Below are 26,218 nucleotides of genomic sequence, written 5' to 3'. Positions count from 1 at the left end.
TTTTTCTTTAAATATAATTTGACTTGTCACTTAAACATTTTAACTCAACTAAGAATACTTATACTAACTAAGAACAATACTTAAAACTGATACTTTGGGAATCAAAATGCATGCTCATTCCCAGTTGCTTGGTTTGGATTGTCTAATCTACCAATACTACTCTTTAGTAAACTGCTTGAAGATTAAAAGAGAGTAAAGTATAGGCTTGTTTTAAGTTATAAAGACCCCTCTGCACTTAGATGTGTTTATTAGAAACAAATGCTACTGAAGTTAGCATGTAGTCTTCATTCCGGAAACAAAGGGGAGATCTGTAATTCTTTTACTTGTTTTAATTTCTACAACTTTAAAAAAATAAAATTGATTTTTAATTACTGTTAAATGATGAAGTGAATAATTGTAATATTATCATGTCAATTAAGTATTGCTCGTCAGTTTTTGCTTTACCTTATTATATCAAATATTTCCTAGCTCACATTGAACATATTTTGAGAGATTAAAAATATATTTATATATATATATATATGATCATTTAAATCTTAGTAAATATTTAAAGAATTCAATATAAAAATATTAAATACAAGAATTTATACAAAAGAAAAATATGCTTAATTAAAAGGAAAATAAAAAAACTTCCCATGTGATCACAACAAATAAATGTCAAAATTAATCATTCATATCACTAAATTTTGTTTAGATTTTTTCAAACAAAATATATCGAAGAAACTGAAGGAGGGCATCATTCTAACATTGGGCCACCAGCCCACTTTTACCAAGGATGGAATTTTAATAACTTAACTTTTCAAACTATTTTGTTGAACAAAAAAAAATCAAATTATTTTTAAAGTTTTTTGAAAAAGATTATGTATTAACGATTTTGGTAGGGTTTCTTTTTATCGGCATGAATTTAATTTAATGAAAATAAAACTATTTGTGTAGATATAGTAATTTTATATTAATAATACAATGCATCATCCTAATACAAATGGATAATTTTGTTGGTATAAGAAATTAATATAGACCCCTAGCGCATCATGTTAAAGTATGATACATATTATATTGTTAGTTTAAATTCATAATATTTATATTTGTGGTGGAATTTTTATTAGAAAATATTCATATCAACTAAACATTAGTATATGATATTATTTTTATGGTAGTGTTAGATAGCATTTAACCCAATACTTGTTTGGTTTTCCATTTTTTAAAAGGAAAAATTAAGATGATTATAATTTTAGAAAAAAAATTAACAATAAAAGAATTAGAAAAGGAAGTACAACTTACTATGCAAAATAGAAACAGCAAAAAGCCCATAAATCAGTCTCTGTAAGACATATTTCTTTTGCTAATCCATCAACAAAATTGATCACATATTCTTGCACAAGTGTTGTGGTCAAACAATAGCTTCTAACTTTTACGCTTAACCCATCATAACTGCTAGGAAAATATAGCAATTTCCATGGCCTATAATATTGTTTTTATATACCCAAAACACTTTTACTGTACTATAAAGTTGTGCATACCAAAATCATCCGCATGGTATCTTGCATTTCAGCTTCGTGTGCCCAACAAAAAACGACAGGCTTAGAAGAAACAACCAAAATTTGGACTTACCGTTGTTCCTTTCCATATCGCTAAAGCCTCTAAATTTTTCAACATTTGTTGACATAGGGATTCAACAGACAAAGAAATCCCCTTACCATAGTTAGCTTCCAACATTAGGCTTTTTTTTTTTTTTTTGAAATTATAAAAATACAGATTTTTTTTATGAAAATACAAAAATATAAATATATTTTTTAAAATCGTCAACGATGACTTTTGGTCAAAAATCATCCATATAAACTTTTATTTTAAAAATTATCATTGACTAGTTTTAAATTTTAAATTTTTAATAATTTAAAAAAAATATTATTGGTAATTTTTAAAACTTCACTTCTTTTTTCTTCTTTTATCTCTGAATTTTTGTACCAGGATAATTTTTAAACTTTATATTTTCATAATTTTTTAAAAGGTATTATATTTCAATACATACTATTTTTAAATCCCATATATAAAAAAAATAACCCTCCATCGCTAGGAATTCCAAAATGATTATGCCATTAAGTAAGATGTTCCACCATTTTTTTATTAATTAAATTTTACTTCGTTTCTTTAACAAACACTTAATTTAGGAGTGTTTCGTGTTACAAAATATTTTCAAGCAAAAAGTCTTAATCCGTCAAACCGAGTATCAACCTATGTCAATGACACATCTTTTTAATATAACGAGGACGTTTAATTAAATGCAAATAAAGTCTGTTTGTTTCCTTTTTAAATATAATTAGTCTGTGGGTGGATTATGGGTAACCCAACGTCTAAATTGAATACTTATCATTCTTAAACTGTCTCAAATTTATATTGGCAAACCTTACAAATTCAAAATTATGGTAATCTCAGCTAATTGTATTTCCACTTAGCTTCTCCATATTTCTTTATAGCTGTTTCACTCCCTGAATAAAATTCTAAAAGAAAATGGAAAATTTGCAGTTTTATTTTGTAGGTTATACACGGGGAGAAGCCACTAAAACAAAACCCCTCAGATGTGTCTCAACGAGGGGAAGAAGCTATAAAATACTCACACAAACATGCTTGTTTCCGTGCAGTACTATCGACTAAAGTTGGCATGCCGGTGTCTTAGCAAAAAGTAAATTACATCCATTTATGAAATTAAAATAAGAGCAAATCAAATCATAGAGGTGCTTGCTCTCAGTGGCAAATTATGTAGCTCACAAATGACAATGGTGTTTGTGGTTATTGGCATTTTGTGGTGAGCCAAATGAGTCCCTTGACATGTCATACTTGAGTAGCATTTCCATTGGATTGCTTCCCTTGATGGGGTTTTGTGTCACCCATCTCTATGGATTCCTCCTCTTTTGGAACACCTTTCTTGTCTCGGTATATGAAATACAATATTAGTTGCATTGTCCCCAAAGCAGAACCAATACCATTAGGTACCTGAAATGCCATCCTTGACCCTGAGTCTGTTGTACTTGCCAATGCACAAATATAAAACTATGTACAATTGGTCAGCTAAAAATTCAAAGTGACTTACTGCAACAAATGGGTCCCGGCCTAGCAGACCAAAGATAAACCAGGAAGTGCCGCAGAGAAACACAAACAGCGACAAGAAGAAAGGCATGAACTCCACACTCTTAGTTTTGATCACTAGTCTCTGCACTTGGTTTCAAATCCACAGTAAACACACCCATAATGAATCTTAAAGTATTAGTTTTATCCACAAGTAGCACGGTTTCCTTGTTAGTGTTATATACCCAAATTTGCATCTCATTTTCTTAAGTTTGACCAATTGGTTATATGACTACAAAGTTGAATATAACGGTTAATCAATTTATACAGCTTGTTAACCAATAACAAAGACATTATTACTCGGTATTAAAATTTTAGTAAACAAATAACTGGGTTTTTTTAGTTTACACTGCATGTATCCTTCATTGTAGAGCTAACTCTACCGTAAGCTATTTTTTTCACACACAAGAATTGAAATTGAGACCTTACTTAAAGAGGACCAAGCATGTACCACATAAATTAACGACACAATAGTAGACAAATAACTGAATTTGATTCCACATGGGTGCATTTTAAATAAAAGGTAGAATTATGAGAGATTATTAAAAAAAAAACTAGCAGCCAATATATAACATAATAAATCATATTTAAATTTAGCTTACCATAATTGAGAGTGGCGAACCATACATGATTATGGAAAATATGGCGGCAGCGAAGCCACAGAAGAGCTTTCTGGAAGTGCCATGCAGGGCAAAAAGGGACACAAAAACAACAGCAGCAAACACAGAAAGCACAAAGGTGAAGATCCCAAGAATTTTAGCCTTCCCCTTCCTGGGTGCCAAAACGATGAAGATCAAAACATATATGGTTTCAATTAATGCTCCGGCGCCATTCACTGTTGACACTAATATGTTGTGGGGAGACACAAAAGGTAGACCATACCTGTGGATTGCAAAAATCATAAGGGACCAGAAACAGACAAAACTTATACAAAGAAACTAACCCATCCGAAATCCTATCTTAAGAATTAAACTAAACTAAGTGTTTGATTATTTTAGATTCTGGTACATATGATTTCAAATCATTAAACGTTATTGAAATATATGTTTATATTTATTTCAATCGTGACCTTTTACTTTAAAATGTGTCCATATATGTAAAATTGATCATAAGAGTAAACCAAACGGGCCCTCAACATAAAATAAAGCAAAGATGTAACATTCAGCAGCTAGCAAGATTAGGATATAGTTTTCTATGCAAAGATTGTAGCAATGGAAAGCGAAAATTCAGCTACTATTGAATTTTAATCCGACAAATTGACCCCCAAAAAAATTATCCCTGACCTTCCACACACATTACCTTTAAGGATTGACCAACAGACAATCAACTTTTTCAATTGAAAATACAATGTACAAAAAAATATTATCCGTCTATACGAAATTACATAAAGTTGAAAATGATGCAAAAATAATGACAGGTGGACAAAATAGCAACAATAGTAAGCACCACAAAGTTGAATTGAAGTACACGTGATCTGACAGAAGATTTGAGGGGAAAAGAGGCCATAAAGGCATAAAACAAAAGAAAGAATTAGGAAGAAGCTCACCAAGCAGAAAGGAGACAATTAAGCAGTGTCATAACATATGGAATTCCCGAGAACTTCTGTGTGGATCTGTTCTTTATTATCCGCTTGAATGTGATCCTACAGAACCCAAATTCCTCACAATTTTATCTCAACTTTCACTATTCCACACATTCAGAAAACACAAAAATAAATTTCTGATCCTATGCACAAGTGGTTGAATTGCCCAATTTCGTAAACCATGTTCAGGACTTACATGGAATAAATAATACCCACTACTAGAAAATAAAAAAAATAAAAAGAAAATAAAGTACTATGTGATGCATACACCGGAGCCAAGAAGAGGAACAGAGCGGAAGCATTCCCTGAACCAATAAAGAAGAGCAATGAGAAGAGACAGAGCAACAACAAATTCAGAGAGCACATGTAAATCTAAAGAAGGGGATCTTTAACCTACCAAATATTCCAAACAAAAAATGTGCAACATCCATGACCTTTGAACCTTTGTGATCCTTTCTTTCTTGTGCTTAATCTGAAGAAGTGGGTAGAGAAATTTCCCTAAAGTTGAGAGAACCAAAGTGCTCGAAGAATGCTTGTTTCTTTAGAAATGGTAACAAGCTAAGATGATAGGATAGTACAAGATAGTGGGTTTATATAGGAAAAGAAAACAAGGGCAAGGTTAAATACAGCATAATACTGTAATATGGTCTTATCCGGGGATTTGATGTGGGGGAACTGTTTTCTTTCATAATCATAATCATGCATGGGTCTTTGTCATGTGTCTGAGTTGCGCCAACCCGAAATAATGCAGATGCTCATGCTATATATAAATCATTGTCATACACGTACATAGCTCACGGGATGAGGTAAAGGAAAAAAGGGTAGTTTCACCACATGACATGACATCAACACGAGACATGTGTGCAGTGCAACAGTCAGCTTTCTGCCATTAAGAAACAGTTGCAATTAGACTTCAACTCGAGTGTTAAAATAATAACTATTTACAAAGAGAGGGGAAGAAAAAGACTAATTAATGAAATTTTCCCATATCACATTTTGTAACTAGACAATGACCAAGCAGAAAAGGACCTTGTTTGGTTATTGGTCTTGAAAATGTTTCTTAAAAAAATTAAAAACAATGATACTTGTGATGTGATCGAATATGAGATCAATTCTTTGTAGAGTTTTAACGAGTGCGAGAGTTTTGGGATATGTTCTGTGACTATGACATTAATCTTTGTGCCTTGGTTCTTCAGTGTCACCATTATGTGCTTTCACCTTATCTAATTCTATGTTTGGCTTCCGACAACAAATTCACCCTGATGTAGAAGAACTTGAGTCCAGTGCTCAAAAATAACTTTTTCTAAAGGGAATTGTTGTGTTTTTTGCAAGAAAAGAAAAAAGAAAACCAATTTGATCTCGTTTTTCTAGATTTCCCCAAGGCGACCCATAGAATTCCACGAATTTTATAGCGGATAACACAAGGACCCAATAACATTGTGGATTGTGCAATTTGCCGTGGGTTACAATGTGAGGTACAACTGTGTGAGTAGAGCATTGGATCGATGATCATCCTACCATCCTTTATCTTTTAGGTGTATAGCATAATCCACACTTTGGAGGGTAAAAACTCAATGCAAAGGATACATGTTAATGCATATTTCATAATAGCTAGCCCCTAATTCATTCCAAATTTTCTGTCTTTGTGTGGTTGGATGTGTTTTTATCGAAAATTTAAATAAGTCAGTATGACAATATTTTAACTCCATTTAAACGATGTTATTCATTTTTTTAAATATAAAATTGTGAGTGTTATTAATATTAATTGTGATTTTTTTAACGTGTACTTAACGATGCATAATAAATTTTTTAGTTTGTTAACTTTTTTTGTAATTTTACTTATGACAAATTACATGATCATTTTCTAAAATATATACAAATAAACCACTTCATCTAATTTTAAAGTCATATAATTGTAAACGCAAACAAAAAGCACATTATCCTACATTTTTATTTCGCTTAAACCGTGAAATATATATTATACAGAAAAGAATTTTGTTAACCTTTGTCTCTTTAGAGACATATATTTATTTTGTAGCTTCCGCATTTCATTCATTAGTTTTCGCAAACTCAATTTCTGTTTATTTGTTTCAAGAAACGAGAAGAAAAATATGGATGAAATAAGAATGGAGTGGAAGCTAGAGGACACCTACGGGAGCACCTAAAGACGGGTGAGGCTCAAATAGGTGAAATCGAGAGTGGAAATGAATCTTAGGATACGTGTGGCATGAACAACTGCACTGTGGTCCCTGACGTATTGGAAGCTTGCACCATGAATTGTATCAAGGTGTTCCAGAGGTGGCTTTTGAGAAGCTAACCAACGATAATGTTCGATTGATTGATAATCATGCCTCACGATTTGGTTAAGGTCCTATAAATTTTGCTTGTTTAGTATTGTATTTGATCTGTAAATTTTGTCACGCTTGATTTACATTATATCAAAACTTTATCTTGAAATCGAAGGGTCATCATTGGAGTGTAAAATTTTATTGTGTTTACGTGTACGGTGTGCAAAATTCCCTCAAATCAATCAGAAACACAAGCTACAAGTAGCAGTCTTTTGAGTTTGAGTCTAAAGTTGTGATCTCTAACTTTTAAAAAAAATCTTTATCTTCGTAAACCATAATCTGCATGATAACCAGCATTCCATGCATTTAAAAATGGTTTAAATATATTATTACTACTTGTAAATATAATAAGATTTTTTTAGTTATTGTAATTTTGTTCTTATTTTTATGACTGATGTTTTTAAGCTTTTTATGTTTAGTCCCTGTCATTAATTTGTTGGTAGATGATTTACGCATAAATTTACTTTTATTTCAACGCTATTAATAGTAACTTTTAAGTTAAATTCACGATTATAAAACGTGTAACATATTTTTAAACATGCACTAAATTTTGCCTTGCACACCAACGAATCATTCATGTTAAAAAAAATCCCACCAAATAATGCAAATTCAAACTTTAATAGTCATCTATAGTATCAGAAGGTATGACACAGATTTCCGTGATATATATTCGCCTTTTAAGGGAGAATAATGTATTGTTATAATACTGATGAAATGTATGTAGGTCGGATACTTATATATAATTTTTTACTGGTGAAAAAAAAAACTACAAACTAACATGTAAACGAGGTTGATTTATAAAAGTGTCAATATCTATGAATCGCTTTCCATAAACACCAAAGAGGAAGAGGAAGGGGAAATAAAGAAGCACCGACCCCTCTCAAATTAGGTACCCGTGAACTTTTGGGAAATTTAATTTATTTAGAATGTGAAATGATTTGGTTCAAATTTTATAAAATAAAGTAGGATTTACTAAAATTTTAGATGAGACTCGTGTACAGAAGAATGTTCTCCATTTGATTTGAGTTCCAAGTAAAGAGAGCGATTATTTTCATCAAAACATCATAACTCCATAAACCTCATTTTCACCGTGTTTGTCTTCTTCCTGTAATGACTCGAAAAGACTATATTATTCTCTTTCAATTCCCGCACGTAATTTCAATTGTGCATGTATTTATATGATGTGGGAAATAGCAGGTACAAATGGCATTGGAATTTTTACACACCAATGTGATCTTGGTGGGTCAGATTTTGAGCTTAGAGTCAGCTCAACTCGCTAGAAAACAGATGCTTCTACCTTTACCATTGACTAGATAGATTCATGAATTGCAAATAACAATAATTAAATAATTAATCGTATCTCTGCTGGGAGCCACATTAGGCAGCTTATTTTATTTAATTTATTGTCCAAATAATCTATTGCTTAACAGTGGCGAACTTGACCAATTATTTTGTGGAGGCTTAAGCAATTATCAGGTTTATATATATACTTTTTAAAATTTATTAGTAACTTATGAATATTGATTAAAAATTAATAAATAAATATTTTTATTAAAAAATACATTAGAAAAACTGTTACACATGCAAATATATTATAATATTGAATATTTTTTTAGTTATTTTAACTAATATCCAAAAGTCCTTAACAGTACTTTCCTACATTTTAATATAATTTATTGAAAAAATCATGCATGAAAATTATATTGTGGGGAGGAGTACAGCAGGTAGCTTAATACAGTAATTTATAGGAAAACAATAATGATATTTTCACTTTCCTTTATGGAGTGTAAGGTCGGTATAGAAACAAATAATGACAATAAAAATAAAAAATATGATGGGTAATGTAATAAAAATAAAAAAAATAGGAAAAAGAGTTTGTATGGTAAAATATAAAAAGGAAGGAATGTAAATAAATTATAATGGACAGCTAGGAAAATAGTTCTCATTCATTAATCTTATAGTATTCTTTTTTTAACACTATTTCTAGCTATTCACGAAATATTAACTCTTACGCATGATCCTAATATGATAATATTTATATAGATCAATAAAAATAGAAACGGTGTAAAACTTTTATTAAAAGAAAAAATTGATCATAAATGTCAGGGGTCCCAATGGAATAAGATACTAATCTGTTTGGTTTTTTCTAATTCCCCTGTGAAGTACACTTGAGAAGACTATCGTTGGTTCTAGACAATAGCTTGCTTCATGTTTGAAGCCTTAATTACGACACGTTGAAAATATCGTGTTTATCACGTGCACATAAGCAGATAGAAAGAAACAACGAAAGGTAACCTTTGTTTTCATGGGGCCATTGTTCATGTTGAAAACCTAACTAAATAATTGAATCGTGTAGAGTGTAACGATATCAAAAGGTAGAAGCATGGGTACACCTTTCATAGGACGGCTCTTGTAGAATGCTTGTGGCTGGAATGCTTAGTAAGTGGTTTCCTTCCAACTCAGTTTGGCCACATATGGACACAGACCAGCATTAATAATTATTGTAACACAGAATAGACGCAAAGTTCATGGACATGCCAACACCCCCTACTTTGTTCTGTTTCTTCCTTAATTCATTCAAAACCAAAGATGTGCACGTAATTTCCCTTCACATTACTTAGTTATGATGATACGTAGTTTATGTTGGTTGTGGGTCAGCATCTTCCCTTGAGAACACTAGGAATTTAATTGTGACACTTATTATTAAGCTTAGGTATCATAGTAAAAAGAATTGAGTCACGAATAGTAACAATAAATTTTGACCTAGTACTATGACTTCGATATATGATGTAGGGGAATAATTGAAGCCGGGGGTCACAAAGCTTGATTTTTAGAGGAAAAATATTAGTTGTGTATAGAAAAGCTTTTGGTTTAATGCTAAATGTGTTGTCCAACATCTTATAATACTGTTGAAAATTCAAGTATATGTGATTAACTCTTGCATTAGTTTAGAATAACTTGAACTTCTTTTTGGAATTTTTTATAGGATATTTTCAATTAAATTATATTAATTAATAAATATAGTTAAAGTTAAATATTTTTTCTTTTTTAAAATATATTAATAAGATGATAAATTTATTATTATTTAGTATCATTGAATGTAACTCTATTATCAATATTTACTCGTTATTTTTAATTTAAGCTATCACCATCTATATCTATTAAGAATAAATATAAAAAGTAATATATATTTTTATAAAAGTTATAAAAAGGTCTTATAGATAATAAGAATCGTTAGAAGTTTCTAAAAAATATTTTATAAAAAAAATAAAAAGTTATATATAAGTAAAAAAGTCACGTACTTGTACATTTTGCGTTGAAACATATATAGTATGTGGTTTCTCATTTTATGTCTTTGAATTAGCGTTCATAAAATCGAGTTTAATTAAATTTAATTTTTATATAATTGATTGACAAAACTCATATAAATTATTTTAAAAAATTTCTTTTAAAAATAAATTTTAAAATTTATCGTGTATATTCAAATATGAGTTTAGAGATACAAAATTAATTTTAGTTCAAGACAACCAAATATCTTAAGCTATCAATAACCAAAATATATATGTTTGCATTTGTTTAACTTTATTTGGAAGATACAAACATGTTGCTAAACACGCATTATAGAATGTCTTTTGATATGCAAGACTTAGACAAATGAAGTCGAACTATGATATCATATATATATATATATATAGATATCCTTAAAATATATCACAAATATTATAAAAGAAATTTTTATTAAAAAAGGAAGGGGGATTAAGTAAAGAAAATGCAACAATAATATTTATTTATTATTGTATTCAATAAATCAGAAAGAAATTGGTATAAGTTTCATTTTTTAATGATTATTTAATTAAATAAGATTCCGATGAAGTTACTTGCACTCTTCCTACTTGAGAGATTGATGTTTTTTGTTATTTCAGCTGCAATGACTGCAGTTGAGCTAAAAAATTGTGTAGAGACAAACACCGTCAGAGAAATCAAAGACTAGACGGAAAGTTGGGGAAGAGAAGAAAGCCGTGTCCATGAACTTCTGCCAAAAGGAATAACATTGCTGATTCATTAATGTTGGACTATATAAGTTTATATTAAGGCACCTACTATAAATCTCAATGCTTACCCTTCACTACCACCAAAATTATGGTGCCACACATTAAGAAGAGACTAATTGCTGATTAAGTGTATTTTGTGATGAACAAATTAAGATTGCCAACCTTCACTCAAGAGTTTTGCTTTCATTTTCTAGCTTTTTTTATATGTCTTCACTGAAAGTGATGACTTTTATGTATACACGTTTGGTCCTGACTCGTCTTTTTATGCTCGTTACAATATAGGATTGTTATCCTTTATACTAGGTTTCCTGTGAACGTTTATAAACGTGGTTTTGTAGACTTAATTTAATTTAAATTGAGGAAGTTTGTATTTTAAAGCTTCTTTTAAAAAAAGTAAATTTTCAGTAAAATTTAATATAATTTTTTAACTTAATACGTTTAGAGATAAATAATTTTAATTTGGACCTAGTAATCATGTTGGCATAATAATTAAAACACATTTGTATCTTTTCAGTGTGAATATAAAGAATTTCTTGATATAAAAAAAAATAATTGAATTAGATTTCATAGACATACAAATTAAAGCATGCCTCAAGCTCAAAAATTTTGATACAAAAGTTTTTTGTGGGTTTTACCTTATTGTAGAACTAAACAAGAGTAAATGACCAAAGAAAGGAAGTTTTCGTGCGAACTCAAGCCTCTAGCTTAACATGGCTATCTAGTTCCATGCACCATTCTCAGTTTTCACTTCATCTCTATATCTTTCCTTTTCGAGCTAGTACATGGCTACCATCGGCAATGTTACCAAATATTCCTTAATTTAAATGGTTAAATTGTTTACTAAAACTTTTTCCACTTCAGCCTCCATCTCAAGTTAACAGAAAATAACCGTCGAACAAGAACTTTAACTTATGTTTAGAGGGAGAATTTAATATTAATAAGAAGAGATAATTAAACTGTAAATTAAGTATGAGAATAGTCATGAATGACAATTATAAAAAGTTTAAGTATAATAAATAATATTTTCATTTTTTCTAAAAATATGTTATTTAAAATTTCTTATACTTTACATAAAAGATTTAAATAAAATCTTGAAGTATTCTAAAAATATTTGTTTTTACTAATCAAATGCATAGAATATAATAATTTAGAAGTCATTTATCCAAAGCCACTCTCGACGAAATTGCCATATAAAGCATCATCCTCTCCTCTGTCAAAACTTTGGTCCTACTTTAGAGTGAAGACTGTTTTCCCCGCATATATGGCACTGCCCCTCTTTACGTATTTATTAATGATTGGTTATGTATTTGCCCTCAGCTTTAGTGAAAGCAATGTGCACTTGTAAGTAGCCCACAGAGGGAGAATCATAGCCTTAAGCTAGAATTCAACGTACAAAAATAGAAGAAAACTTATGCGTAATTTTTAATGACATTGACATTATTTATTAATCAAATTAAAATTTTACTTTAAGTATTATTAAATATATATTTTTATAAAAAAAACTTTTTTTAACCAATAAACAACACAAAAAATAACATCCAACCCACTTCGCGGCTCCATAATTTGTACCATCGCAGTTACGTGTTCTAAAGCTATTTGATGTTGTTATAAAAAATGGAGTTTACAGTTTACCCATTACCAACAGTTAAATCCACATTGAGGACACATGTTCTTTGTTGACTCGTAAAGAATTTATTAGGTCTTCACCACCGCAAAATTCCTGCTCCTATCAACCATAAAAATGTATATTAAATATATAAAGAACCAGCATATTGCTTTAAAGGCATGGAAAAACATAAAAGCAAAAACTCAGGAAGAAAAGGATAAAGGTATATATAGGTAGAATATGTAAGAAACATTTTACATGCTAGTGAATATTCGTATCAATGTGCGTAGTTAAGAATATGTTTGCAAAAGAATTCGTATTTGTAATTATGGATAGCAGTTGTTAATCGTTGATTTGACAAGAATTTTGAGGTGCCATGATGCCATCCCAACAATGTTAGTTGGATTCGATGCCTGAGTCGACGTAACGATATACCATGATGCAAAGGACTTGGTGATGCCGATACATAATAGAACCAGAAGAGATAAAAGTTCCTCCCCTTCTGTACATAGAATCTGTTCCAAGGAGATGCATGAGTCAGGTCATGATGTAATGAGATATTGTTTGCTGCTTATAAGAATAAACTATGAAGAGAAATGATAAATCTTATATCTTCTTATTATTTCAGTTTATAAAATTTTTTTTTTGCTTATATAAGTGCCAAGTGTCTTTTAAAAAGAAAAAAAAAGATCTAGTTAATCAATATTTTACGTATCACTTTGTTTCGTAAATAAAAGAATTTATAAGGTAAAATAAGAGAAGGGTCTAGCAATCTTCTTGGTAAAGCTGAGTTTTTCTATTGATTTCTGCTGCTATACAAATAGTTTTCCCACGAAACGGAGATTATAATCATTGCTAAGGACTGGACCTGTAATCAAAACTAGACACAAACTCAACCTTTTAACCAAAACAACACGCAAAACTCACTTTGAACCAAAGCAATGATCAAAATCAAGTTATCATTTAAATGATCACTTCCGATGACCAAAGTGAAAGTTAACAGAGCTGTATACAGGGGAAAGCATTTACGACAGCAATGTTGCAAGGAATTAAAATATGGCTAAGCATTTCGTCTGTTCTTTCATTTATCTGTTAAAATGGTTAGATGTTGAAGATTAGAAGGAAGGCACGGGAAGAGTGTACATGTGAGGGCAAGGGTAACGATAAACACACCATTTTTTACTCTAACTAAATGTTAATTAGGAGGTTAGTCACAAAATAAAATGTGGATAAAAATTGTAAATGTATGAAAACATGTGCTTCGTGTTATTATCAACAAGAAATAAAAGTATATGTCTATGCATGTATATAGATAGATATATAACTATTTCATCGCTACTCTTAATTCCTCCTTAAACACACGATATCACTAAAAGAAAAGCTCTTATTTTGTTAATTTTAGAAACTTTAATACTGAACAAAAACATAAAAGTCCCCCCATTCTTTTGTAATTTCTTAGTTGAAAAACTACCAACCAATAGAAAATGTCATTTTTTAATTGCATGTCATTTTTCAATAAAGGAATAAACAAAATAACAAAGGCGATTTACGTATTTTATTATAAGTTTGAAGTGTAAGTTGTTTTATAAATTCTAAATAACTTGAGACTGTTATCTTTGAATAGTTGAACATTTGAAACGAATTCAACAAAAAATACATATACAGTCCCGAATGTAACAAAGGAATGCCTTTACAAAAAGACAAATAGATCGCGAGTGCTGTATTAGTAAGTACCATGTCCCATGTTTGATAGTAGGGCGCACTTGTTGACTGATGTGATGGTCACTACCATGGTAAATTCATGGCAACCTTAAAAGACAATCATAAATACAAAATAAAATCAAAGATTATAAGCTTAATCATAACAATGAAGGAGGTTTTATGTGAACACTAAAATTTTAATTTTAAAAAAATCTGAATTTTAATATTACACAAGAAGAATAGAAATAAAGAGTTTTAAGAAAAAAAAAAAAACAATAATTTGTCTTAATAAAATTTAAAAAATTTAGAATTAATTTAAAAAAAATAGAATATGACAAATAATCAAACTCTTAAACTAATGTTATTTTATATATAAAAAGGAAAATTTTCAGATTTTTGACATTTTATGAAAACTCTAACAATAAAAGGAGAGAGAAATCATGAAAAAGGGAGTTCAAGAATTTTGAGAGGAGAAAATTTTTCTAAAAAATATAGAAAAAAAGGGCTAGTGAAAAAGAAGAAGAACAAAAGGAAAGCAAAAACATTCAAGAATATCAAGTAAGCTTTATCATGCATTTTATACATTTTTTTTACTTCATGCATATTTATATTTTGAATAAACATTTCATATATCAAATCAATCTCATATGACAAACAAACAAAAAAAGATGGCAAACAAAAAAAAGTTTTAAACCACTACTTCAAACATCCAAGTCCTACCACTTCTTCATCCATCATCATTCACAAACACAAAACTCACCATAGAAGCTCATTCCCTACAGTTCATCATTTAGGGTTTCTCTTCCTTTTTTCTTACACTAACTTTCACCATCCAAAATTATGGCTTCCATTAACCTTATCTCCACCCTTTCATAATTTTTTTATTTTTTTAGAGAAAAGCATATCCTTAATCCTAAAGTCTTTCTCTCTTGATTCTGAAAATTTTAAATTTTGGACCATTTTACCCTTTTTATGTTTTTATTATTTTTTGGTCCAAATTTTTTTTTTATTTAGCGCAACATACAATTTTTTATTTCAGTTTTATTTATTTATTCACCATTATTATTATTATTATTTATTATTATGATAATTATTAATTTGTTTAATGAATGAGTTCTTATTATTATTTTTTATGTTATATTAGTCTAGTTTAAATATTTTTATTATTATTTTAATTTATTTATTTATTTTAATTCTTTTGATACCATTTACTTTGTCATATTATATTTGAGTTATTTTTTTAATTTATATCATTCTAACATTAACGATAAATTCCTCTTTTTTTATATTCCATTATTTATATTTTAATTATCATATGGATTATTTATTTTTTAGGATTGTTATCTTTTATTTTATTTATTGTATATTTGTAGAATATTGATATAATTTAATTTTATATTTATGATTACTTTCTCTTATATTGTAAATAGTAAATTACTTATTTTTTGTATAATCAATTAATAAATAATAATATAATTATATCAATTTATAATACTAGCGTATAACTTTTCTATCGTCATCTATTATAATTTGATAAAGTTTATGCGTACATATGTTACTAAGACTTTATGCAATATTAATTTATCATATATTGTCTTTAATTAATTAGTTAACCACTTTAATAATAAATCAAGATATATTTCTCTTCTAATTACTAACTTACGAATCAATCAACTAATTTAAATTTAAATTATTTTATTAATAAAGCAATTTATAATGATAATATGTAGTGACTCTACCTTTATGCATTATAAATTGTCAAAAATCTATATGTACCAACATTACCATAGGTTTTATATAATATAAATCTATCAAATGAAATTTTTAATATTTTTATTAAATAAATATCTTCTTTAATCAATTCAAGTAAAATTATTTTTTATTAAAATAAAATTAATTTCATATTTTAAAATTTCTTAAGTCATACTTCTAATTTTGATAAATTAAATAATTAAATATTTCTTTACTTATTTATAGAAATTTTTACAATATCGATGTGTAATTTACATTGCCTTCAATTATTTAATAAATTATGAGATATTTATGTATAACTTACGCTATCTTAAATTCTCTTTTAATATGAATCTTCAAATTTAAACTTTTTTCATTTACAAACTATAATATTTTTATTATTATTATTATTAATTTTTTTTAACGATTTACAATGTAGTTGTGTGATTTTCCTTCACTTTCTGTATTATTTCTCGTAGGATACATGTATAACTACGTCATCTTTTATTCTAAACATTATAATCTTATAAAAATAATTTTAATCACAAAAATAAATTTATTTTACCAAACTTAATTTTAATCTACCAACTTCATGATTTTTATTGTAGAACTACGTGACTTTGAGTTCTTCATTGTACGCAGATATATGTAGAAGCAAGAATCGGACCCATCAAGTTAAAATAATTTTTTAAGATATCTATTAATATTTTAATAAATAATTTGTCTTCTTTTAAAATAAAAAATAAAAAATAATTGTTGTTAAGAGGTTAAATAAATATTTTTTAAAATTAAAATAAATTTACACAATTAATTTAAGGCAATTATTTTTAAAAAAAAGGACGTTGTAGAGTGTTAATACATTTTCTACATGTAAATAATTCTCAGACTCATTTTTTGTTTTAAAGATAATTTTTTAAAATTTTTTTAAAATTTTTTTTAATAAACTTTGATAACGACTCCTCTTATTTTTAGAATATTATTTTTATTCTTAAAATATATATTTTTTAAATATTTTTTTTTGTCGTATTATTACAACTACTTTACGAGAGCTAGCATTTGGATGAAATGTCCCTTGACTCCCCGTAGCTTCATGGTTTATCCTCATGAAATTAACCGGTATATATTTCCCCCCCTTTTTTTTATTACTTTGTGCACAACCACGCTAATGAAGGGTCCAAGTCTTTTCTTCTTGATTGGGTTGGTGATAGTCAAGTTAATCGCCCCTTTGATGATTTCTTTAGTTGTTGGTTCTTGGCTACTAAATTGCTTTATTATTCTTTAACTTGGCGAAATAGATGAAAGGAATTTTATGACGTAGGATGAAAACTCATTGGTGGGCAATTGTTGTTGTTTTCGGCATTGCTAGTGTAGGATTATTTGTTTAGAATATTAATTTTAAATATATTTATTTAGAATAAAAAAGTTATATTTTTTTAAAAAAATCTTCATTCTCAAACAACCTCATCCGTTCATTTCATAAGTGCTGCTTAGTAAGAAAATCATTAAAAGAAATGAGCTATGCTAAATGGTAGAAATACTTTGTTGCGAATGGCAGAATGGGTAACAAATTTAAATGTTTCTATTTTATGGTTAATTAATAAATTAAAAAACTAAAAAAGGAGGCACTTGGCGTAAATCACGTGGAAAAAATAATATGACGGTTTTTGTTTATTTTCCTTTTTTATTTACAGTAAATAAATTACATCGTTTCTTGTATTATTAAATTTAAATTGAAAGATTTTAATGCTTTCTTTTAAGCTTCATCTCTTTAAACTTAAAAAGTTTATGGAATGAGATAAATTTTGGAATCCAAATTCTCTCATGTTTCGATGCGAATGGACGTCTAATTATCTTAAGAAACTTACACAGATCTCCGTTCTCGCCATCTCTCTATTCTTCCACACTTCCCAGTCTTAGGTGTCTGACTGTCTTCCCTTTCATATTCTTTCCTCTTCAAAGGCAGCTCAAAAATTCTTGAGACTCAAAGAAAATTTTTAAAAAAATATTTCTTATTAATAAAATAATTTATTATAATTAATATAATTTATTTAAAATTATTTTTAAAATTTTTTATAATATAAAATTATTGTAATTATTTTTATTTAATACTTTTTTATAAATAATAAGGCTAATCTACTTAATCTTTATTTAAATATTATTGATCTAAAATAAAATTTTATTAATTTTAACTTTAACAAACTTGAAACAACTGAAAATGTAATTATTATTATTTCACAGGTTATACATGGATTTGAAAAATAATTTATTCTTTTTATATACTTAAGAATGTAAATTAGTTTATCATTTTTTAATTCTATAATTTCTTTTAAGATATTTAATTATGAAAATAAATCCAATCTATCAATATTTAAGAAATTATTATATTGCAAAGATTTTTCAAAGTTTTGACATTAATCCCACTACCGCTCTAAATAGAAATACACATTGACACGATAATAAGAGATGAAAAAAAAATTGAATATTAATTAATGACACTTAAGTTAAATGAAAAATTGAAGCAAAAATTTAATAAAAACAAAAAGAGTATAGAATAATTAAAGAAAAAAAGAAAATAAATATAACTACATAAGAGATAAAAAAAAATATTTCAATTTCTTTTGTTATTTAATTATTCTCTTTTAAAAAAATAAAATAAAAAATTATTATTTATAGATTGAAAGTTACTACTCATTCAATATTATTTAAAATATCAATAAAAAGTTAAACAGTATTTAAATTATTTTAACTAATTTTTTTTAAATATTATTTTATTTTATTTTATTTTTATTTTTAAAAAATATAGTAATATTAAAAAATTCTCTTTTAGGACCTAAAAGCTTTTTAGTTACTTGGACTTTAGGCCAGCCCTTCCCCTCCTTTCCATGTGTAAGATGATGACTATGTAATTGTGTAATTTTTTTATTGTTTTTTCTTAAATTTATTTAAATAAAAAGATTATGTTAGAATGAGAAAGAATATAAATCTAAAATTTTGTTACTTTTAATTAAGAGAGTTAAATTCAATTTAGGTAAACTTTTAAATAAATTTTTATAGAAAAAATTGAAGTTTTTTGTCTATCTCATTTATATTTTGAAAATTTTTTTAGTCAACAAGTAAATTACAATTAAAGTCTCAAAAATAGGTTTAAATAATATTTTAGTTATTATAATTTACTCAGATTTGTAAATTAATTCTACATATAAAAAATTTGTAAATCAATCCTCATACATATATTTATTTATTATTTAGTCTATGCCATTAAATTTAAAGTAAATGACATTAAATAAGTAAGAGAATAAATATAGTATGATAACTGATTTACAAAATTTTTACATGTAGATACCAACTTACAAAATTTTACATATAAAGACTGATAAATCTGAGTCAAAAGTATTTTTAAAAATTTGTGATATAACTTTAGTTTGTATCTTTTTATAATTCACAAACATCCTTCCCTTCGCATCTACTTCTAATTCTACAATCTTCATTCTTTTTTATTTTTTGTGCGTAAACTTTAATGGAGGTGAGAGTCTCTATTTTTTCTTAACTTTTCATCTCAAAAATCCAATAAACTCTTAACAATCTTTATTGATTTCTCTTTTCTTCTCAACGACTTCACTATCCTTATCCTCACTCTTATCTACACCCACTTATCCCAAACTTTAATTCTTCGTTAAAACTTTTTTTGTCTTTGAATACACTTTCATTGGTGTTGTTAGCAACAAAATTAACAACGCATTTATTTATGCCTTTATCTACTCTCTCAACATCATCGAAATCAAGATATAAACCAAAAGTATATCAGAATTTTGTAAGTCGGTCTCTACATATAAAAAATTTATAAATCAGTCATCATACTATTTTTATTTTCTTACTTATTTAACATCGTTAAATTCTAACGACATAGACTAAATAAAAAATAAATATACATCTGAAGACTAATTTATAAATTTTTTATATGTAAAAACTAACTTACAAATCTATATCAAGTAAAAAAACTAAAATATTATTTAAACTCTTAATAATATAATAGTATCAAATCTTTATATCACTCTAATTTAAATTTATTACATAATTAAAACAAGCTTATAATTGAAGAGTCCAAATTTATTATTGAAATAGAAAGTGCATAAATTTAAAAATTCTTATATTTAATATATATTTTTTATTTAATTTATATTTAATGAGTTATAATTTATTACTTTCCTATAAAATTTTTAAACTTTAAATAATAATTTGAAAAGATGTTTAGCATTAAAATACTAGAAAAGATGTTCACTGGGGTACAATTGATTCAAAATTTGTAGTTGTAGAGCATGCAAATCACCAAGTTGCCTGGAATCAAACTCACAGCGAGTTTTAACATTTGCACATGGAGAAACAACCCATCACATTGGTCCCATTCAATAAGGAACCACATTGAGAAAGGATCATGTTTAGGGGCTCTTGTTGTGTATAACCAAATCCGACATGTAGTATGCGACTCCACTGTGGTCCCTCTGTTACTGAAGGTTTGCGCTTCTCTTCGCTTCCTTAATTACGTGAAGGCCTTGCATGCAGAGTCCATCAAGGCCGGTTCAGACACCGACATGTTCATCGAAACCGCATTGCTTGGAGCTTACGCCAAATGCGGCGTCGTTCGGGACGCACGTTACCTGTTTGATTCAATGCCTGAAAGAAATGTTGTGACTTGGAATGCTATGATCAGTGGGTACTTGAGAAATGGAGACACGGAATCTGCTTCACTTCTGTTTGAGGAGATGCCGTGGAAAACCCAAGTGACTTGGAGTCAGATGATTCGTGGGTTTGCTAGGAATGGGGATGTTGACACTGCTAGGAAGTTGTTTGATAGGGTTCCACATGAGGTGAAGGATGTGGTAACATGGACTGTGATGGTCGATGGGTATGCTAGAAAAGGGGATATGGAAGCTGCCAGGGAGATCTTTGAGGTGATGCCTGAAAGGAATTGTTTTGCATGGTCATCTATGGTTTTTGGGTATTTCAAGAAGGGAAATGTTACTGAGGCTGAAAATGTTTTCAATCAAGTTCCGGTTCAAAATTTGGAGATTTGGAATTCCATGATAGCTGGCTATGTCCAGAATGGATTTGGTGAGAAAGCACTGGAAGCTTTTGAGGAAATGGGGGTCGAAGGGTTTGAGCCAGATGAGTTCACTGTTGTTAGTGTTTTATCTGCTTGTGCTCAGCTGGGGCGCTTGGATGTTGGTAAGCAAATTCATTACATGATAAAACATAAAGGGATAACTGTGAATCAGTTTGTTTTGAGTGGATTGGTTGACATGTATGCGAAATGTGGTGACTTGGTCAATGCAAGGTCGGTTTTTGAAGGGTACACTGAGAGGAACATCTTTTGCTGGAATGCCATGATTTCGGGTTTTGCCATCAATGGAAAATGCCGAGAGGTTCTTGAGTTTTTTGGCAGGATGGAGGATTCAAGTATGAGGCCTGATGCTGTCACCTTTCTTACTGTACTCTCGGCTTGTGGTCATGAGGGTTTGGTAAGGGAAGCTTTGGAAGTGATATCTAAAATGAGGGCATGTGGAGTTGAAATAGGCATCAAGCATTACGGATGCATGGTTGACCTGTTGGGCAGAGCAGGAAGATTAAAGGATGCTTATGACCTGATAAAAAGAATGCCAACGAAATCTAACGACACAGTTTTGGGAGCAATGCTAGGTGCATGCCGGATTCATTCAGATATGAAAATGGCAGAACAAGTAATGAAATTGGTCGGTTCAGACTCTGCTACAGGTGTTAATTCCCACAATGTGCTTTTGTCTAATATCTATGCAGCGTCTGAAAAATGGGAGAAAGCTGAGAGGATGAGGAGGGTCATGGAAGTTGGAGGGTCTCAAAAGACACCCGGGTGTAGTTCCTTAGTCTTTAGCGACTCTTGTGGGTTTAAGTGAAGAAATCTCACACCAAAATGAATGGGTAAGTGCAATCTAAAAAGGAGAAATACCAAAATAAAGACTGCGCTATAAACGAAGTAGTCTACAGAGGAAAAAATGCAAGGGCATTAATCTTTATCAAAATTGCTATAACTTTGAGCCCCAAGCTAAATCCAATTCGTGGTTGCTGCCTCCATTATGGAGGGGCTAATAATCCGACAGTTGTTAATTAGTAAAGTCATTTGATATGTGATTCTTATCAAAATGCTGTCCGAGTCAAGGTCAGGGAACCACGCTTTGAAGCCATGCGCAAAGTGTTGAAAAGTCAGTGAAGGGTTGATTCAACCGGTTGGAATATAGGATATAATAATAAGATTTGAGTTCAATCTCTGTTGCTGTTCTTTCATTTATAGATCATTTATTAGTACCATGATAAGCCTTCACCGAGACTTAGGAATAGAACAAATCCTCCTCCTCTTTAACTTATATTGTTGAAAATTATGTAACCAAGCCTCTTAATTATCATTATAATATTTCATGATCAAGCCTGAAAGAATAGCATTTGGTAAGGAAAAACAGTAACTACCTAGCATAGCAAGTCATCTTCAAGGTAGAGTATTTAGCTTCCACCAAGTCTAAGCATTAAAATGTAACAAAAATGTTATGGTATATTGAAGATACAAGGATTTTAGACGCATGATCTCTCGTTTCCTATAAATCCCAATCAGACAAGATAGTGGGAAAGAACTTCTTTGTTATACTTCAATACAGATACGGAAAGTTGCACCTATATGATCTCTCAATTATACAACTTGAAAAGAGTCAGCTATCTTCTTCAAATCATCGGAGTGTCTCTTCCACTGAAGGCCTGCAAGTAAGACAACGTTATATTCTTTAAATACTTTCTTTAGGGCTGTTCGGATTTGATGTTGTGTAACTACTTATAAGAGGATAAATAACTATACCACTGCCGGTTACCCCAAACAAGTATAGGCGATTGCCAGCTGCAGTGGCAGTAATAAAAACATGAGGAGGCTCTAGCTCAAACTGATAGTAAGTTCTTCCTTCATGTTCTGCTACACTTGAGCTAAGAACCTTCCCTTCTACATTTTCCCCAATCACTTCTGGACCAAATGCATTTATCACTTTCTCTGGAGGTCCGATCTTTTCTATCTTCGCATCATCTCCAAGATCTGTGCAGTGAAAATGTTATAATCTAAAACAAGTAACAAATGGAAATTCTACTAAGAAGTTTCAATGTTCTTTCTGTTTCATTTTTATTCTCCTTGTCTCATGATAACTAGAATGGATAAAGAAAAGTATGCAAACTTACCATCAGAGAATCTAAGAACAGGAGCTACAATGACAAACAGACGTCCTTCCTTGGAGCTGGCAAATCTCAAATCTATCTCTGTGCCACCAAGATCCGCTATTGATACCGGTACCTGTTAAGCAGATGTATGCTAGCTGAAGTTTACACAAAGCAAGCAAGCAGAAGAACAAATACTTCCCTACATTATGTCACTTCCCCTTGTATTCTTAGAACTTTTTAATACTTGGGACCAGTTGAGATAGAACAGAAATCTTATAGGATTCTTTTCCTTCTTTAAATAGAAGAGATCATTAATCATCACCTCTTGCCATTCTTGAGGCACTCTGAAGGTGTATGGGATAATAGGACTCCATCCAACCCCATGTCCTCCTGACTTCTCATCTGGCCTGCGATATGTTCTCCAACCTGTCTGATCAAATACTTCTCTACATTATATGTCACTTCCACTTAAAATCTATAACAGATGAGACAATTGGAATTGGAACTTGAAAACATGTACAAAACAATAGTCCAGAATTAAACACCACATGCCTTAACTCTGCAAATGGAAGAAAAATAAGCTTTTTTCTGTCCTACATTGACCATTTGGTAACGGGTAGACAGAAACTATTGTTACCTTCTTTAAGGGTATTACGCTAGCGTTTGAAAGAACGCTTATAGAAATAACTTCGGAGCATAATAAGGTTTTTTATTAATCTTATTTCAACAAATTTCTTAGTATAACTTATTAAAATAAACTCTTTTAAACTTATTTCAATGAGTTGCATAGTCAAATATATGCTACAAGCCCTCATATGATAAAAGCTTATGAAGCATGCATTTAATTAAGCTGCTTAGCCAAATGCAACCTAAGAATCAAACTAATGTTTTACCAAAACCACAATTTTTTTAAACTAAACTACCATAGGTTTCAATTTTTACATCAAATTTTGGCACCCCACGTCCACGGCATCATTCACCATCAAACAATTCTCTTCCTTATGGCTTTTATTCACACTTGTCTGTCATGTCACAAATTCATTGCTACCGTACAATCTACAGTCATGGACTAGAGAACAGAAATGATAGAATGGTTTGCATAAGAAAAAAAAAAAGCAATAATCTTTGATTATCCAAAGATCAAAGTGAACGAACCTTGTTCATCTGGCTCAGACAAGCCAGGAATTCTCCCTGCCAGAAGGCCTTGTTTCACCACCGCCAAGCTCTCTCGTGGGAAACCCAACAAGGAAATCCCAGAAGCCAAAACTGTTCTTCTATTCACCAACAAAGAAAAACATTTCTCGCTTTCTCTGTTGATCAAACCACTCTCTTTTGAGGCTGAAGCAGCTACAGTTCTTAGAACCCTTCCATTTTGGAATGAAGAGTAGCAAAGTGTGTATGAAGAAGGTGGGCTATGCACGTGCTGGGAATTCCTCCATGAAAGCACACTGGTTGTGGACGAGGCTGTTGCCATGTCCACGAAGGTTTTATGTGCTTGTTGGCTTAGGAAGCGAGAGAAAGGAGAAAAGAATTTGGTCCGATCAGAACACTAAGAGTGCAGAAAAATCACATAAGCTGATGGAAAGATTAACGTAGAACTTGAGGCCATAAAGGCTAAAGGTTGGAGCTTAAGGTTTTTGTGGTCACGGTGCTGTGATGCTTATAATAAAATAACACAAGCTGCAATTTCTAGCCTAACGCGTGTCGATTTCGTGCAACTTACTTATGCCAAAAGAACATTTCTAAATGTATCATAGATGAAATTGAGAAAAAAAAAAAGTAAAAAAACAAAAAGAAATATTTTATTTGGATGAATAAAAATAAGAGAATTTTTTTAAAATATTTCATTTATTTAGATGGAGGAAAAATAGAATAAGGAGAAGTAAATAAATTATATTATAATAATTATAAAAAATTACTTTAACATTTTTATGAATAAAAATATTTTAAATTTTAAAATGTTTTTAATAATATATAAAATTTATTTGAAAATTAAATAATTCCGAATACTCATCAACCAAGACCGGAAGATACCGACTCCATTTTATCCTCTTTACTGAATGGAAATGTGTTTTAGTTGGTCTCACAGACATTAGCAAATTTCAGGGGTCAATTACACTACAAACAAATCACACAAACCACCGAAATGGCTTGAAATGTATATCATTCTCATCTTCTCTCATTTCCATCATTGTCATTACAGTTTTTAATAAAAATTTCTATTTTAATTTTTGACTTATTATGTTATCGAATAATTATAAATTTATATCTTTTATACTTAAAGATTTTCTAATTATTAAATAATTATCATATTTGTAAGATAATAAATATATATAATTTTTTTAATGCTTACTTTATAAAATAATAAAAAATTACTAAAAGATATAACAAAGCTTTTTTTTTAATATGTAATAAACAAACTACAATTAAAAACTCATATATAATAAGTTTTTATTAAAACATTATAGTATTTAATATATTGATATTAATAAATATGAAAATTTAAAAATACTATTTATTAATTTTTTATTGTATATTTAGATATGGGAATAGATAAGTTACTATAATACTTGTTATTAAACTGCATTTAAAAAATTACTAGTATCCTTATTCTCAGGCTTATTGTTATTTAAATCTCTATACTGACAGTTTATTAACTTGAATATAATTTTTTAATATTCTTTTACGAACCAATAATAAACTGGTGAACAAACTCTTCATAATTAACTTTAAAAATTAAATCTAATAATAGTTTAGTTAACATTTTTAATATTTGGGGATTATCAAAAATTTATATAGATTTAAAAATAAAGGAATGAAATTTTTTTTATTGAAATTTAAAAAAAATTGTATA

General features: G+C 29.3%; 3 protein-coding genes across 4 annotated transcripts; 1 reads left to right on the top strand and 2 right to left on the bottom strand.

The window, feature by feature from the left end:
- Window positions 1-2,529: 2,529 nt before the first annotated feature.
- On the bottom strand, window positions 2,530-5,297 carry LOC113852529 (bidirectional sugar transporter SWEET1-like). The gene is made up of 6 exons (XM_027482832.1): window positions 5,103-5,297; window positions 4,974-5,010; window positions 4,670-4,765; window positions 3,726-4,005; window positions 3,089-3,208; window positions 2,530-2,991 (listed from the first exon to the last, which is right to left on the bottom strand). The coding sequence occupies exons 1-6, from the start codon at window positions 5,134-5,136 to the stop codon at window positions 2,830-2,832; spliced, it is 729 nt and encodes a 242-aa protein (XP_027338633.1). The 5' UTR covers window positions 5,137-5,297; the 3' UTR covers window positions 2,530-2,829.
- A 15,162-nt stretch (window positions 5,298-20,459) lies between these two features.
- On the top strand, window positions 20,460-22,082 carry LOC113850906 (pentatricopeptide repeat-containing protein At3g21470). The gene has a single exon (XM_027481426.1). It carries the CDS (start codon window positions 20,460-20,462, stop codon window positions 22,068-22,070), a length of 1,611 nt encoding a protein of 536 aa, XP_027337227.1. The 3' UTR covers window positions 22,071-22,082.
- Window positions 22,083-22,562: 480 nt separating this feature from the next.
- On the bottom strand, window positions 22,563-25,001 carry LOC113847410 (psbP domain-containing protein 4, chloroplastic). 2 transcript variants are annotated; one of them, XM_027476508.1, is made up of 5 exons: window positions 24,520-25,001; window positions 23,687-23,790; window positions 23,386-23,497; window positions 23,018-23,245; window positions 22,563-22,920 (listed from the first exon to the last, which is right to left on the bottom strand). In XM_027476508.1, the coding sequence occupies exons 1-5, from the start codon at window positions 24,836-24,838 to the stop codon at window positions 22,856-22,858; spliced, it is 828 nt and encodes a 275-aa protein (XP_027332309.1). In that variant the 5' UTR covers window positions 24,839-25,001; the 3' UTR covers window positions 22,563-22,855. The 2 variants fall into 2 exon arrangements, with proteins under 2 accessions (XP_027332309.1, XP_027332317.1); XM_027476516.1 differs by having other exon boundaries at window positions 22,566-22,920; window positions 23,031-23,245.
- Window positions 25,002-26,218: the final 1,217 nt, after the last annotated feature.

This window comes from Abrus precatorius, unplaced genomic scaffold, assembly GCF_003935025.1.
Source record: "Abrus precatorius isolate BTA unplaced genomic scaffold, Abrus_2018 Scaffold10, whole genome shotgun sequence".
Classification (NCBI taxonomy): domain Eukaryota; kingdom Viridiplantae; phylum Streptophyta; class Magnoliopsida; order Fabales; family Fabaceae; genus Abrus; species Abrus precatorius.
The sequence above is the reverse complement of the archived record's forward strand: the minus strand, read 5'-3'. Positions and strand labels throughout refer to the sequence as shown.

What these genes read in the sequence shown, in the direction of transcription:
- LOC113852529 (XM_027482832.1), bottom strand. Translation starts at nt 5,136, where the DNA reads ATGGATGTTGCACATTTTTTGTTTGGAATATTTG. An exon ending in TTCCTCTTCTTGGCTCCGGT is followed by an intron (nt 4,766 to 4,973) that starts GTATGCATCACA and finishes TGGGTTCTGTAG; the next exon opens with GATCACATTCAAGCGGATAA. An exon ending in GCCGGGACCCATTTGTTGCA is followed by an intron (nt 2,992 to 3,088) that starts GTAAGTCACTTT and finishes ATGGCATTTCAG; the next exon opens with GTACCTAATGGTATTGGTTC.
- LOC113850906 (XM_027481426.1), top strand. Translation starts at nt 20,460, where the DNA reads ATGCAAATCACCAAGTTGCCTGGAATCAAACTCACAGCGAGTTTTAAC.
- LOC113847410 (XM_027476508.1), bottom strand. Translation starts at nt 24,838, where the DNA reads ATGGCAACAGCCTCGTCCACAACCAGTGTGCTTTCATGGAGGAATTCC. An exon ending in GTCTGAGCCAGATGAACAAG is followed by an intron (nt 23,791 to 24,519) that starts GTTCGTTCACTT and finishes TTGATCAGACAG; the next exon opens with GTTGGAGAACATATCGCAGG. An exon ending in TGTTCTTAGATTCTCTGATG is followed by an intron (nt 23,246 to 23,385) that starts GTAAGTTTGCAT and finishes TTCACTGCACAG; the next exon opens with ATCTTGGAGATGATGCGAAG.